This window comes from Citrus sinensis, chromosome 5 (assembly GCF_022201045.2).
Source record: "Citrus sinensis cultivar Valencia sweet orange chromosome 5, DVS_A1.0, whole genome shotgun sequence".
In the NCBI taxonomy this organism is placed as follows: Eukaryota; Viridiplantae; Streptophyta; class Magnoliopsida; order Sapindales; family Rutaceae; genus Citrus; species Citrus sinensis.
The window spans coordinates 33,992,295-34,007,823 of NC_068560.1; the positions used below are offsets into that span (position 1 = coordinate 33,992,295).

The following is a 15,529-nucleotide window of genomic DNA, read 5'->3' on the forward strand; positions in this document are numbered from 1 at the left end:
AGTGCAAAGTTTTGAGATTGTTTGAATATTTAATCCAAAAGTATACAATTACTAATTTGTCTTCTTCGTCTAACCTTATACGAAACTACATACTAACGTAAAGGGAGGAAAGTGAAGATACGCTGATACAATCTATCAAAGTGGAGATACGGCAAACCTCAAGGGAGGAAACTGAAAATTTCCCTTTTTCCAATCTTATATCAATCAGCCTGATTCTTCATTCACCTCCTTATATTTAATTATTTATTTGCCCTTTGATTGCTTTTTCGCAGTATAGCCTGCATGGTTCTTGCTCCTGGTTATTAATTTAACTACTGTACGGCTCATTGTTTTCAAAAACAAGAACTACAGAAAATTGTAAGGAAATGTGCTTCGCTGAAACTTGTTTGCAGTATATACTTTCTGCCGTGTATATGGACTAAAAAAAAAAAGGCCTTTATGTCAGTACGCCGTGTAAAAGAACACAGGGATCCACAATTTGTTTAGTTTATTACAACAAAAGAGAAACTATGCATAAAATTTGATTAGCTTAATTGTGCAATAAAAGGAAAACCATGTGCGAAAATAACATTTTTGGTCCATTATTTTGAACCTTTTTTACCCCAAACTTCTAAGAATTGTCGTAATGGTGGCAATAAAAATTAACGTTGGTAGGCTGACTTTGCTTTCACTTCCGAATCCTTTTCTTTTGCTTTATTAAATGATTTTGAAATCTTAAGTACATTTTTTCCCCTTAAAGATTGAGTTGAACTGTTTACCTTTTTTTTTTTTTGGTTGGTGTGAGAAATTCTTATCAACTGTTATGTAACAACCATATCTAATTATTTGTAAATTTACAGAAGATCAAGTCGCCTACAATGCCTTAGATCAAACATCCACCTATATTCACTAATCTATTTTGAGAAGTTATGAAGCCAAAGACAATCATCTGGATCTCCTTCATGATTCCTCACCACTGGTTAAGCCATTGGCTCCAGGCTCCACGGCATTCTTGTTTCCAGCTGCTCATTTAGCAGCTGATTATCATTCTCAGCTCCAGCTTGTGCCCCTGCAGAGCATTGTTATGGCAGCACAAGCAATTAATGTGTGAAGTTTGGATTCTCTTCCAACTAGAATTGATGTGTTTACACATGAATCATTTTTCACTAACAAAAAATATGAGTGGAGGTATGATTTGAATGATGCTGTTCGGGGTAAAGAATAACATGTGATATGTATTGTAATAAATATGTTGCATGATCCATTCAATTAATAGAAGTCATGCCTTAGATTAAACAATAAAAAATACGAATTAAACAGGTATCTTTGATCATAAACATATTGAGGCTCTAGTCAGGTTTATTTGAGCTTTGAATTATCTAAAGATTGTGTTAAGATCAATCTGAACTCCAAAAATATGTTAAATGGATTCAAGGAAATCGAAATTACCCGCTACATCAGTCCCCTGCCTTGCAGCAGCAGTAACATTTTCATCTCTGACAGCATAGGAAGATAACTTTCAACAATCAGAATGCAATCTAACCAAACGTAAGGAATCAAATGTTGTATTCAAACGCCATTCCCTTTGCTTTTTACTGAGTGGTCTTCCTTTCCCAGCCTTTTCCCTATTTATTCTCACATCTGCTAAACCCCAGGTGCAACATTCTGTTTCCATGTCAAAAGAAATGAGCCTGAAAACACCATCACTTTCTGAGGGTGAACCTGTTGTGACCGTTTCACCAACATATTTCACATACATTGCTCGATCCTTGAACCGTTCCAGCTCCTGTGGAATCCGAACTACCCTTTCAACACCAGGAGATGATACCTAACATAAAAAATTTTAAAATCAGGAAAATTTGAAAATATATCTATATTTTAGACCCAAAAGATTGAAAAATGAACTTATACCAAATTAAACCATTGAGGTTAGAGGTCCAATGACCAAACCAGGCTTAATCATGACTATTATTTTAGTTATCATCTTAGATTGTTTGTCTGCAGAGGGAATGCCATGCTCTACAGCAAGCAAACACAGAAATGGGAAAAGCAAAAGGGTAAGAAGGTAAATGTCAAAAGAATAATTATAAATAACTGAATACCTCCAAAGATGTGTTCTCGGGAATTGATTTAGCAATCTCTGCTTCATCTAATCTTGCTCTATAGGTTGTACAAAAGGCTTCAATATCTTCCATACTGGGGGAACCAGACCTGTCACAAGCTACCAGCTGAGTAAGCCAAAGAGGCATTTTATTGTTAAGCACCCTGTTCCTGTGCTTTAATTTCTTTTCATCCCCTCCCCCCATCTCTCTATGAGCATCTTACAAACCTATTCCTGATAACCAGTGTGACAACTTTACTGAACTTTTCAAAATAAAAAATAAGCTTAAAATTGTAATCTGATAGTATCAATACATGCCTCTAATAGATTAATTGCAAACGGGAATCATAAACTGACTAAAATCAACATCCTAGTGACACTCTTGAAAGTATATGTCATCTATGTCAATCACAAATCTTTTAGAGGGTTAATTGATGCTTACTTATTTGACATCTTCTCAATGCGAACTTTAATAGTGGAATTTGGCAATGTCCTAAAGGCATATATTTTCAAGTCACCATCAAATGACAGACAAACATCTTCAGCTATTGCCAGTGCTTCTTTATCCCACCAAGTCCCAGCAAGAGATATTCCACCTCCAGCACCTCCATCTCCAACCTTCAGAGTTCAGACAGAGGATAATTAAGAAATCATTGAGTGTAAATTGCAAAAGATATAATAGACAACAATCTCTTGAAGACAAACTAACGTAAGCTTCACTTTCTTCTTCGACATACTCATCTTCAAAATCATTACTGTCATCATCCATCAACGCCTCTGCAAGATCAAGACAAATTCATAGCTACATAACAGCTTCATTGTCAAATACAACCAAAATTAACCGCTTGAAAGTTGAAAGAGTAAACATTTTAAAATATGTTTGTAAATGCTCTTTACTTAATTTTGAAAGCACAGCAGTTAAAAATGTTTGTCGAACACCGACTTTTAATTCAGCAGCTAATGTTTAGCCACCACCCCTTATTTATTAACACTTGCAGCTTGTTATTCCGTTCAGCCTTCAGGCCACCTGAATCCCAAACCTAGAATTACCCTCCTCAGGAATTTTCGAATAACTAAAATTTTACATTATAAAATTTCCCAGCAACCAAACAGCTTAAAAAAACTTAAAAAAAGAAAAAAGAAGAAAGAGAGCAAAAGGGTAACTAGTACCATCTTCAAAGTCTTCAAAAAGAACTTCCTCTTCTTCATCTTCTTCCATCAATACATCTTCAACTAAGGTCTGTTTGAGAACTGACTCTGAGTCCGATTGTGAACTTTTCTTCTTCTTGGCCAGGACTCTGTAGGACCTGTTTGGAATGTCGTGAAATGGGAATGTGAAGTTATGAGAAGAGCAAGAAGGCCTGCATAAGCTTAAGCTGCTGAGGTTGGTGATATTTGGAGTCGCAAATTGAGTAATTTTGATATTGCAAGATGAAATCAAATCCATTTTTTTGTTTCTCGAAACTGAGAAAATGAATGAAATTCTCAGGAAATCGAACCTTCAAGTAACAAAGCATCGTCAGTTTGCCGTGTTTCGATTTTGGGTTAAAGGAGACTGCGTTTCCACAAAACGGTGTCGCTGAGTCGTGTGTGATTTGCAGCAAACGACGTCGGCTTCTTTTCCCCGCTAGCCCTTTTTCCACGTAAGCAATTTACCGTTAGTTCATTAGTGATTATTAAACTCATCTGGTAACGGACATATACTTAAAATTAATTTTTTGTTATCAAATATTAGGATTATGAAAAGTTATTTTTAAATCAAATATAAATTATATATAAGTAACTTAGCAGCCAGCCATTATTATAAGACATTTTACTAAAATTGCTCGTTAAATTGCCTCACCGAAATCTTTATCAAGAATCAAAGCCATGCCATGATAATGAAATTTACGAAGTGAGTGTAAATACAGTCAATGAGAATGGGCGTGGCGTACTATGAATTATGTAAGACGTATTAAACAGGCTAATAAGAACTGAAGTGATGACATTAATCAACATACTCAACTGTATAAAACTGTCACTCTGTATTCTACATTGAAATTTGAAAATATGAGAAATAAAAAATGATCAATCATTAGGAAGAGAGAGATGCAGAAGTAATAGCCGGTGGTGGTGGAGTAGAAGCAGTGGAATTATCTGTCCAATTTTTCTCACCCCAGTGCCACAACATGCTTTCCCAGAAGCAAAAATCCTCAAAGCAAGTTTTCAAACGCTTATCTTGTATTTTGATCTTCCAATGACCATCAGTGTAGTTAGCCTTTTCAGCTTGCCTTCGATCCCACTCCAATGCTGCCTTCTGCTTCGACCTAAGCAAGCAAAACTTTTGCAAGTGTTCCGGCATGGCATCATGCACCTTCCACCATGTTTTATGTGCAATATCACTCGCAAACTCCTGCAAAATATCCACATTCCAGTTGCAATCGTAGTCCCGGAAGCACAGCCATGGTTTGTTACCCAGATAGTGAAGGACATAAAGTATGGGAGGATCAGCTCCAAAGAGTCGAATCTTCATATGTTTCTTCTCCTCTTCGTCACCTTCCCAAAAATGCTTCAAGAAGTTCATGTGTTTTGGAATCCGGTGCCACCATGTGAAGATTTCATTCAGATAACCCTGGTCTCCACCATTGTATGACTCGATCTCATAGATGTGATCCATCAGTAGCTGGAAGGTACAATTTGATGGCTCAACCACCATAACACCTGAGTTGAAGAGGGTAGCATTGTTCCCTGTGGCAGTTATTTCGGGCATCTCAAACAAAAAATCAATGTTCCTAAGTATAAGCAGGTCAGCATCAATGAAAATTATCTTGTCATAATCTGTCAACTGCCAGAGACGAAATTTACTGTAGTTCCATTCATTGTATGCATCACGTTCGGCTTTTGGGTTCCTGATTCTTTGGATTGTATGGATTTTCCAGCCTGCAGCCTCCAAGCCACCTCTGTGATAGTCACTAATTGTTTCATCAACAAGTATCACAAGATCTCGTGTTGAACCTGCCATGCGGATACTCTGAGCTGCAGCAATGGCCCCACAAACATATACATGTGCAGAATGAAGGATGGTTGCGTATGCTTCCCGTCGAGCCCTTTCTGAGTAGAAATTCTCTGTTCAAACATATCTAGTAAGAATTTTCAGCTAATAAACCACAAACAAGTTACAGTATGTAGATTTCAGAGACATCAAAATAAAGCAACAGATAGAAAGCCACAGAAGTATAAGTATTCTCAGTATACTCTTTTTATTTCTATCATGACTGGTACGGTTGTGGTCAGTGATTAATGTCACCAATTAAACGGTCATCTAGTAGTGATTTAACCAAATAGCTGCTGCTTATTTCTTTTCATCTGGACCTGGATGGATAAATGCACTAGTATAGAAAGTAAATTCACATAGACATCATAATTGCTCATACATCATCACTAAATCAAAAAACCTTCAATACAGATAAAAGGATAAAGTAGGTAAGAAAGTCAGACCAGCAGGATTCCGCTTCATTTACATACTTTGATAAAACTGCAGAATGAGACAATGTAAAGCAATCAGATTCGTACTGACCTTTAGCCTTAAGAGGAACAGCAAGTTCACATGATCCCACAGGGAGCAATAGCTTTTCTCTCAACCTATGGAGGTTGGGTTTGTATAGCCATGCATTTCCTTCACGTACCACAATGTCCTTGCAAGTGAAGAGATTCGGGATTGGAAAGCACTCAGTCACCAAAAGCACATGCACTGGATGAAGACCCTTAGAAGAGGAAGCAATCCTAGCCGCTTCAAGCTGTAAGTGCAAACGGGCCACATCTCTTGACCACCTCCCTAACTTGATGCAAGGAAGCTTGACGGCCACAAGATCAATGCGTGGTTTTCCAGGTACTTGAAGTTTGGGCAGAGAAGGGCAAGTGGGAACTTCAAATTCTTCTTCTTCATCTATCCATTCAGGGTATAGCGATTCCCAGGTTATGTCATTTGAAACATGATCTAGGTTCAGAACGACATGCTCAGCATCCGGTATTAGCTGCTTCCAATGATCAACCTCACTGTCATTAAAGTTTAGCAAGCCAATGCCCTGAAACTCATTTCTGCCAGTCAGTTTCTCTACAACATTTGAGATTTGATCCCAGTTGATGTCCAAAGTTGATAAGTATTGTGGATCTCTGCTAGCACTCTCTCTCACCCATCTGTCAGCAAAAGTTGACCAACAAGCATTATAACTCTAGTCAATATCAATAAAAAGACAACTGCTCTTAGTTTTGCCGGTAAATGAAAGATTATGTAACATTTGAAAATTTGTGAAATGAAGTAATTTTGTCCTAAGAGGCAGAAACAAAGTTCCAGCAAGGGGAAGCCAATTTCAGGATGACTCCTATTCATACCAGAAAAAGCAAGAAAGTAGTAAAAGCAAAAATAACAAATGAAAAACATTGTGAATAGACAGTCTAACATACCGAGATACAGAATTGGATGGATGATCTGCAATATGAACGGCTGGAGAGCGAAATAGTGTCAAGAAACTTCCCAATAAAATGATAACTAGCACAACTTGCAAGGTGGATATCCTGAAGTTAAAATTCCTACATTGTATAGGAACATGGAGAGCCTTCTCAACATCTTTAAAATACTTATTTCTTGGGAACCTTCTTTTGCTTGTCTCTTCACTGTAACACAAGAGAAGTATAAGCACATCCGTGAGCAGAAATTTGTCTCAATTGATTTCACTGTATGTATATATAGCAAAACATAAGTCATATTTACAATGATAGAGTGGTAGACAGACAGACAGACAGACAGAAACATAAGGCTCACTAAGTTTTCTACACCAGAACTCGTTCACTAAATTACAGAAACCTTGGCACACTGAATGGGTAATTACTCTGGTATTTCTTGTACAAAGAGACCAACAACCATCGAAGGTGTGAACAAGAACAAACTTTGCAAACTTCCTATTGAAATCACTATATACCAAAATTATTGCAGATACTTTTCACATGTAAGACGCAGATATATTTCTCCAAACAAACCTCGTGTTTGCTATTTCCAATATTATTCCCAAGAATTGGAGCGTATCTTCATTATTGCATCTAATATCCAGAATGTCTACACAATATCTTCCTATTAGCGATCAAATATGCATCTTACAAAGCACATACAGTTCCAAAATCAGTAACCGGTAACTAAAACTACACTGCCAAACACCCCCCCCCCAACAAACCCAAAAAAAAAAAACTCATTTTATATATTTAATAAACTTTTTAGAAAGGCCATTACTCGAGTCAATTCATCAACTAATTCAAGAATTATTGCAGAACAAATTAAGCACCAGTATATCATACAAAACGGCGAATAAGCAACGTACCATACTAAGAAAAACCAAGTAATTAATTTTCATGACTTGATTAAGAAAATAGATCTGAGTGATACTAATTATGTAAAACATAAAGAACGGAGGAGGAATCGAGTACTTCGAGAGCACCGTAACTAATTTATATCCTCGAAGTGAGTTTAAGCAAAATGAAAGAAGAGTCCAGAGAATAAGAACTGACTTTGAGGAAGAGAGGCGGTGTCTGGCCTCAGTCGGACTGGTGGCAGGACCTCTCATCTTGTGCGAATCAGTTGCATCATGGGAAAGTCCTCATCTGATTTCCGAAAACAGAATTTCAGAAACGGATGAAAACAGTTTTTAAAATCAGAAATTTGTGCTGTGATCTGCCACTGTCAAGAAATGTATTTAACAGTGCCAGTTGAGAATCGATGGCGCGGTTATAGTTTAAGAGCTGTCCTTAGGACCCTCTCTCAGTCAAAACAAGTCTGGTCAATGCACATAGCCATGAATGTAATAGAATAACAACTCTTTCTTTCCTATTTTGTTTGGTGAGCTAATTTTGTTTGGTGAGCTAATTTTGTTTGTTTGCTTTTATTTTTCTATTAATTTATTTATTTGTTTTTATGTCACTTTCATAATTACTCCACTGTTTTTATCAGCGGAGGGGGTCACCATCCGAAAAATGACAAACATCAAGGACTGGAATTAACAAAAATCAAGGACTCAAATGTTATTACTCCATTGTTTGAGTTTAAACGGTGCGTTCCATATTTTGGAAAAACGCTGAGTTTTAACTTCGAGTCTTTCATTTCAGATTCCTAATTCCCTCTTCATAGATCTGCACTTCCTCCAACCTGAACAAGATCGTTAGAAACTTCGCGGCAATTGCATTTTCAGGCTTGATTCCCAACTCTCGTTCATCCTCATCATCATATCAATCTTCCAAATCGTAGCCCTATCTGGAGGGCTCACGAAAATGGTCCTGGTAACGGCCGCACGTGATTACATCAACCGGATGTTGCAGGACATCTCCGGCATGAAGGTTCTCATTCTCGATTCTCAAACGGTAATTAATTTTTTAACCTATCTTTTTTTTTAATAGTTTATCCTTAATTTAGCTCTTATCAAAAATAAATTTGTTTAATTCGCTCATTTGTTATTTATTTAATCACTTACCGTCAAATTTAAACAATTCCACATGATCCCACCGTACTTGTTTAGATTGTGCTATGAGATACCATTAGTTATGTAAATGTTTCAAAAATTAAAGTGATTTTTATTAACTTTTGTGGAGGTCAATGTCTTATAAATTGTTACATTACTTCCAAATTCATGATAATTGAATAATTTAGTTTTTGCACTGTACGAAATTGCAGGTTAGTGCTGTAAGTGTGGTGTATTCACAGTCTGAGTTACTTCAGAAAGAAGTGTTTTTGGTAGAGTTGGTGGATTCCATTTACAAGTCCAAAGAATCCATGTCTCATCTTAAAGCAGTTTATTTTCTTCGTCCATCGTCCGAGAATATTCAGCATTTGCGGCGCCAGCTGGCCAATCCTAGGTTCGGAGAGTATCACCTATGTGAGTTTTTTAAATTTTGTGTGTGTGTGTGCACGCGTGTCTAGGCACACGTGCGCGTATATGTATATGTTTTAGTAAGTGTTACCCACTTTTTGAAGTTCCTATTTGATTGCGTTCCTGCATTTTACAGTTTTCTCCAACATGTTGAAGGACACACAGATTCATATTTTAGCTGATTCAGATGAGCAGGAAGTTGTGCAGCAAGTTCAGGTAAGACTTCATCTACAAACATTGTTATGCTTGACTTGGATTTTCTTTTGCCTTTCAGCTTGGTACTTGTTTCATCTCAGGTCATTATCATCATAATAAACTTCTAGCACATTACAACTAAGATAATCACAATTTTATTTGGAGCATAACCAAGTAAGATAATCACAATTTTAGTTGGCATGTAGAGTGAGGCCATTATCTGATATACATCCTTTGTACTATCGCTACCATACTTTTTCTGACTTTTTTTTCATGAAAAATGGAAAACTGGTGCTAAAGTCATAAGGCTGGTGCAAAAACAATTCCGTTCTCGATTGAAGTTATTTAACGCTTATCAAATTTTCCTTCCAACACACGACCTTATGCATTTTTCATTAATGTGGTAGTTTTTTCAGTGGAGTTCTGTTGTTTGTTAATGTGTTACAGTTGTTATGATGTCATCTTATATCCTTTGTCTACAATTTAAGTTTTGCCAAAGTAGTAAGTGTTTTTATGATTTTGCAGGAGTTTTATGCCGATTTTGTCGCAGTTGAGCCTTATCATTTTACTCTGAATATACCCTCAAATCATCTTTATATGCTCCCAGCAGTTGTAGACCCTTCAAGTTTGCAGCACTTCTGTGACCGGGTTGTTGATGGTATTGCAGCAGTTTTTCTGGCATTGAAACGTAGACCAGTTATTAGGTACCAGAGGACCTCAGATATTGCTAAAAGGATAGCACAGGAAACAACTGTAAGTAGAATGGCACGTTTGAAAGATATTAAATTTAGTTTAATGTGCTGAGTTGGAGGCACCCAGTCTATACTGTGACATTTAGCTTCAGAGTGAAAGCTAAATTTTTCTGCTTGAATATGACAGAAGCTGATGTACCAGCAGGAAAGTGGTCTTTTTGATTTCAGACGTACAGAAATCTCTCCACTGCTCTTAATACTTGATAGAAGGGATGATCCTGTGACTCCGTTGCTGAATCAGTGGACCTATCAGGTATATGTGATTGTGAATTTGCTCTTCCGATTTATGCTGCTCTCAAATATAAATTATGCTTCTTGATTTGTTGTTGAGCCACATGGAGAAGGGTAGCTTATTGATAATGTTGTTTTTCACAGGCAATGGTTCATGAACTGATTGGCATTCAGGATAATAAAGTGGATTTGAGAAGCATTGGTGACTTTCCAAAGGATCAACAGGTTAATTGCTTCTTTCCCTATGCTGTACATAAGGAAATGATGAATTGTTGAAGATCTTTTATATGCTATTCACGCTTACAGGAGGTTGTGCTGTCATCAGAACAAGATACCTTTTTCAAAGCGAACATGTATGAGAACTTTGGAGATATCGGAATGAATATCAAGCGGATGGTGGATGAGTTTCAGCAGGTTGCAAAAAGTAACCAAAGTATTCAGACCATAGGTTCGTATGATGCAAAATAAAGTTTTTCAGTTACACTTTTTTAGTTAACCACAGTTCTTATTCATGGCTAAGGCCTATTGTTAAATCATTGGAACACTATGGTTTCTGCAGAAGACATGGCCAGATTTGTTGAAAACTATCCAGAGTATAAAAAAATGCATGGGAATGTTTCAAAGCATGTCACACTGGTCACAGAAATGAGCAAGATGGTTGAAGAGCGAAAGCTTATGTTGGTTTCGGAAACAGAACAGGAGTTGGCTTGTAACGGGGGCCAAGGGGCAGCTTTTGAGGTAGTGTTTGAGCATGGCCGATTTTGTTCCTTTTGACTTCATTTATAGCTATGAGCCTATGAGTGTACGTCTCTATTTTAATAAGAAAAATAGCCCATGTTCTTTGGTTGATCATTTCCATGGTCTCTGCTTCATTAAGCATGTAGATGCATGCACAATACTAGAATTATTCATTTGATGCATTACTAGCTGGTATGAAATATGGATTACTTGCTATAATTCCAACTTAGCTGAATATATGGTACTTGTAGCTGCATCAAGAGAAAATAGTTAAGCTGTCCTTATGTGGTAGGATGAGCTAGAAATTTTCAAGGGCTCATATCCTAAGGAGAAACTGTGTTCTTGTTAGATTGCATTATAGTTGACAAGTCCTTATCCTGAGTATACGTGTTATGAGTTTACTTTTACCAAAATTATGAGATTTTCTTCAGCCTCAGACTTAAGAGAGCATAAGTAGATGCCCCTTTGCCAGTTGATTTTGTTTCTTAGATGCCCTTAAATTTACTTGTCACAAAAATAGTTGTTGTACCTTGTAAAGTATCCTAACTATCTTATCTGTAACTAGCGATATACTAATATGTTACTTTTAGTTTAGGTGGTTGATTTAAAATCACAGTGGAAAAATGTATATGGAATCTTGACTGAGATTGTTGTCCCATGACTTTCTTCCTTGCAGGCAGTGACAAATCTTTTGAACAATGAAAATGTATCTAACATTGACCGTCTGCGCCTGGTTATGTTGTATGCTTTGCGCTATGAGAAGGATAGCCCAGTTCAGTTAATGCAGCTTTTCAACAAGCTAGCTTCTCGGTCTGCGAAGTACAAGCCTGGGGTAATATAAACAAACTACTGGTGTCTGCCTGGATCTACTAGTTTACTAGTTCAAATTGTTGTCACTAGAACAGCATTGTGCACACATACACATATGTATGAATATTAGTACTGGGGCCATCATTCTCTGAAGCTGTTAGGTTTCCACTTAGCAGTTCTAGGGAATCTTTAATTTTTGTGTACAGTTTTCCTCGAGTTTTAACCTTTTGAGAGGTTCAATCAGATGACAATCCTCTTGTTCCCAGTAGTTCCTATTTAAGAAACTAACTGTTTTTAATATGTTGCATTTGGGATGGACAGCTGGTGCAGTTCCTCTTGAAGCAAGCAGGTGTAGACAAGCGAACCGGGGATCTTTATGGAAATTGAGATTTTATGAATATTGCTCGGAACATGGCCCGTGGTTTGAAGGTTTGTCTGTCTATCTCAAAAAATTGTTCTTTCTGCTTGGGTATCTATTTCAGTGTGCTTATAGGTAAACTTCATGCTGTCTTTATAGGGGGTTGAGAACGTCTATACGCAACATCAGCCTCTTCTGTTTCAAACCATGGAGAGCATAATCAAGGGACGGTTGCGGGATGTGGACTACCCGTTTCTTGGAAATCACTTTCAGCAAGGCAGGTTTGTTGCTAGAAACTTTTGCCATTAATTCTGAAGTTCATTTCCTTTTCGTATTTTTGGAATTATATGTTTGTGCTCCAAACAATCGTGTAAGTTTGATACTCTTAGTCAAACTTGCATTGTTATCATTTGCAGTTAGTTCTGTGGAAACTTCTCATGGAAATGCTAGTAATGTTTGGTTAGAAACGAGTGACAAAATTGAGAGTTATTTGGTAATTAATATACATTTTAGGCTTGCCTCCCTTTAGCTATAGTATGGTTAGTGCTGACTTCTCTGATCTAGTTGATAGTTGTTATATAATACGTAGATAGGCCCTTTGGTGTAAACCACTGCCCCTGGCTGTGCATCAAATGACGTCCTTTGGGATTACAATCTACTCGCGTTAACATATTGTGAGGGCCTATCACACATAGCTGGAAAATATACCTCCAACATAAATGAGATGTACCTCACAATTGGAAATATATATTTGCAAGATACGATGGGTACTCAGATATATATTATTCAGGATTTAAGCCTTTTTGTTATTAAAATGTTGGCTGTTTCAATGATGTCTGAAGAAGAAGTGCATATTCTGAAAAACATGTATACTATGACTAATGTTATTATCTTATTCAGGCCACAGGATGTGATTATTTTCATTGTTGGTGGGACAACATATGAGGAGTCGCGTTCCGTCGCCCTAGAAAATGCCAATAACTCTGGTATTCGTTTTATACTTGGTGGTTCAGTAATTCTCAATTCAAAGAGGTATGCTATGAACCATTATAAATTATTTCTTATATTTGGTGTGTGAACTATCTTAGAAAGTACAAAATGGTTTATTGTTTTCGGACAAACACCATTGTTGAGCTGTTGTTTATGTGAGTCCATATCATATTTGTAAATGCATATATGAAAGCAAACAAGGCAAGGAAAAAGCTTACAATCTTACATGAAATATCAGTCTGTTTACTCCTTATATTGTCTAAAATGTGCAGGTTTTTGAAAGACCTGGAAGAAGCTCAGAGGACAGCTAAATCCAGCAGCAATATTATTTGAATTTAAAACCCTGACATATGTAGCATTTGGGAGCCATGTAGATAATTACCCACGGTTCAAGTCTCTGATACGGTGAGTGTGAGTGGTAAAATTTTTCTTGTAAATTTTTTACGGAAGCTTGAGTAGGGGATCATGTAAATGGGCACATTTTGGGAGCGTATAGACACACTCTTTAATATTCAGCAATTTGGACCGAATTGAAGACTAATTTGAGTCTGAAAAGGTGAAAACCGATAATTCAGATTGAAGAGTAATTTCTTATCCTTTGCTTTCTGTGCTCCGGCACTCTCCTACTTCTGTACCATTTTTTGTACACCCTGGTAAAAGAAAGAACCGTTAATTTCACGTTCGAATATTGTTTGTTCAATTTTTTTCCCTTTTTATACTTGATTGATGTACCCGTACAATCATGATTTTGAAGAAAATAACAGCCTAATCGTCGATCATATATCCTTGTGTAAACATTTGACAAACTTATGTAAGATTTATTTAATCATAAAATTATGAATTTTGTTTTTTATCAATGTTCTATGGTACTGGTAGTGTATTATTGAACTAGTATAACAGAAGAATCAACTATCAAGCATAAAAAAAATTGATTGATATGGGGAAATCTTGGGGGTGTTGAAATGGTGTAATAAAGTAGAAAAAAATTATCAATTAAATCAGAAGAAATTGAACACTTTAGAAAATTTAATAAGCTGATGATGGATGAAACAGAATCCCCAATAGCCAATATTGTTTCTTATTTCATTTGGGAAGTCTTCAAAATTTGAATTTGGTGATCTTTTCTTCTATTATTATTTTTTATTACGTTAATATTGCTTAACAGCATATGCACAAATAAATTAATATATTGAATACTAAGGTTTTTTTTTGTAAGAAGAAATAATATAAGTGATTTTTTGTATTTTTGGCTTAAAATATATATCTTTGATATTTCTCTCATTTCTTCGAGGTCATCCCTAAGTTTTTTTTTTTAAGAAAAAATAATATGAGTGAATTTTTGTATTTCTGCCTTAAAATTTATATTTTTAACATTAGGATCCTCCTAAGTAACTCAGCATTAGCCTTGACATTACTCTCATTTGTTCCAGGTCATCATCCCTAAGTCCTAAACCTTCGTAGGAGATAACAAATGTCAAAAATTCCCTTGCAGAGACATATAATATAGACCGACACAGTGGTGCGATTGTATCGAAAATCGTCAACTTCACTTCCTGAAACATTGATTGGCTGCCGAGTGCAGGCATTGCATGGATATCGAGAAGCAAGGAGTTGACAAGCTATTTTTTGAGACGTACTGCAAAAATGGGGAAGCAGTCTAAATTTAGACAAGCAAGTAATAAACTGAAGCCTTTTCTTTTAATTCATAGATAGATATCATATCATATCATATCATCAGCTAGCTCTAGCTGTGTGTAGTCTGCGGATAGCGATCCCCCATAGCCAGTAGCCTCCTCCATGCATCCCCAAAGCTTTGCAAATAATTATACCCCAGAGGCTACTGACTCTACAGCAAGCAACGTGTCTGATCACAGGAAGCAGAGAGTTCTGCAGATGACAAGCCGACCCCCAATTTATGGAAAGCTTAGCTTCAGCCTTCAAACTCCTCTCTCTGCCCCCAAAAAAAGCAAATAAAATCCCACATCCAGACAAAATGGGAAATCTTTTTGTGTAAATGTTGAGTGATTGATTGTTCACTTGTGGAGCACAGGGTCATTTTTTTTTTTTAATATCCTATCATATTATATTCAAGTTCTGATTGGATTCTCCAGCTACCTAGCTATCACTCTGCTGCATTTTCTGAAGGAAAAATGAATGTCATCACGATCGTAATTCATTACTACCCTTCTTGTCAAATCTCATTTGGCCATTGCTCTTGAAGGGCCCAAAGAGCTGGTGTTATTGCTGTATTTATGATACCCATCTCCCGATTGCCAGTTCTGCGAAAATGCAAAATCGTCTAGAGATTCGAGGAATGTCGACGTGGCTCTGCCATTGTCTTTTTTTCTTTGATGAGATTGACGTGGCTCTGCTTTATAACAACTGTTTGTTCTTTTCTGGGTAAGTTTAACCTTCACCTGAATGAACCATATTTGCTTAATCACTACGTGGCTGCACGGATAATAATAATAAGTTAATAACAGGG

General features: G+C 36.7%; 4 protein-coding genes across 4 annotated transcripts; 2 read left to right on the forward strand and 2 right to left on the reverse strand.

Moving 5' to 3' along the window:
* Positions 1–798: 798 nt before the first annotated feature.
* LOC102619783 (uncharacterized) lies at positions 799–3,623 on the reverse strand. Its single transcript, XM_006472865.4, has 6 exons — positions 3,251–3,623; positions 2,790–2,857; positions 2,523–2,698; positions 2,082–2,190; positions 1,429–1,807; positions 799–1,048 (listed from the first exon to the last, which is right to left on the reverse strand). The coding sequence occupies exons 1-5, from the start codon at positions 3,525–3,527 to the stop codon at positions 1,499–1,501; spliced, it is 939 nt and encodes a 312-aa protein (XP_006472928.2). The 5' UTR covers positions 3,528–3,623; the 3' UTR covers positions 799–1,048; positions 1,429–1,498.
* A 411-nt stretch (positions 3,624–4,034) lies between these two features.
* LOC102620058 (putative UDP-glucuronate:xylan alpha-glucuronosyltransferase 3) lies at positions 4,035–7,953 on the reverse strand. Its single transcript, XM_006472866.4, has 4 exons — positions 7,619–7,953; positions 6,524–6,733; positions 5,637–6,256; positions 4,035–5,185 (listed from the first exon to the last, which is right to left on the reverse strand). Exons 1-4 carry the CDS (start codon positions 7,672–7,674, stop codon positions 4,155–4,157), a joined length of 1,917 nt encoding a protein of 638 aa, XP_006472929.2. The 5' UTR covers positions 7,675–7,953; the 3' UTR covers positions 4,035–4,154.
* A 219-nt stretch (positions 7,954–8,172) lies between these two features.
* Positions 8,173–13,889, forward strand: LOC102620336 (vacuolar protein sorting-associated protein 45 homolog). The gene is made up of 13 exons (XM_006472867.4): positions 8,173–8,464; positions 8,775–8,976; positions 9,107–9,186; positions 9,691–9,918; positions 10,045–10,170; positions 10,293–10,373; positions 10,455–10,596; positions 10,708–10,886; positions 11,563–11,718; positions 12,018–12,125; positions 12,214–12,335; positions 12,955–13,086; positions 13,317–13,889. Exons 1-10 carry the CDS (start codon positions 8,375–8,377, stop codon positions 12,081–12,083), a joined length of 1,350 nt encoding a protein of 449 aa, XP_006472930.2. The 5' UTR covers positions 8,173–8,374; the 3' UTR covers positions 12,084–12,125; positions 12,214–12,335; positions 12,955–13,086; positions 13,317–13,889.
* LOC127902448 (vacuolar protein sorting-associated protein 45 homolog) lies at positions 12,108–13,377 on the forward strand. The gene is made up of 4 exons (XM_052441359.1): positions 12,108–12,125; positions 12,214–12,335; positions 12,955–13,086; positions 13,317–13,377. Exons 1-4 carry the CDS (start codon positions 12,108–12,110, stop codon positions 13,375–13,377), a joined length of 333 nt encoding a protein of 110 aa, XP_052297319.1.
* Positions 13,890–15,529: the final 1,640 nt, after the last annotated feature.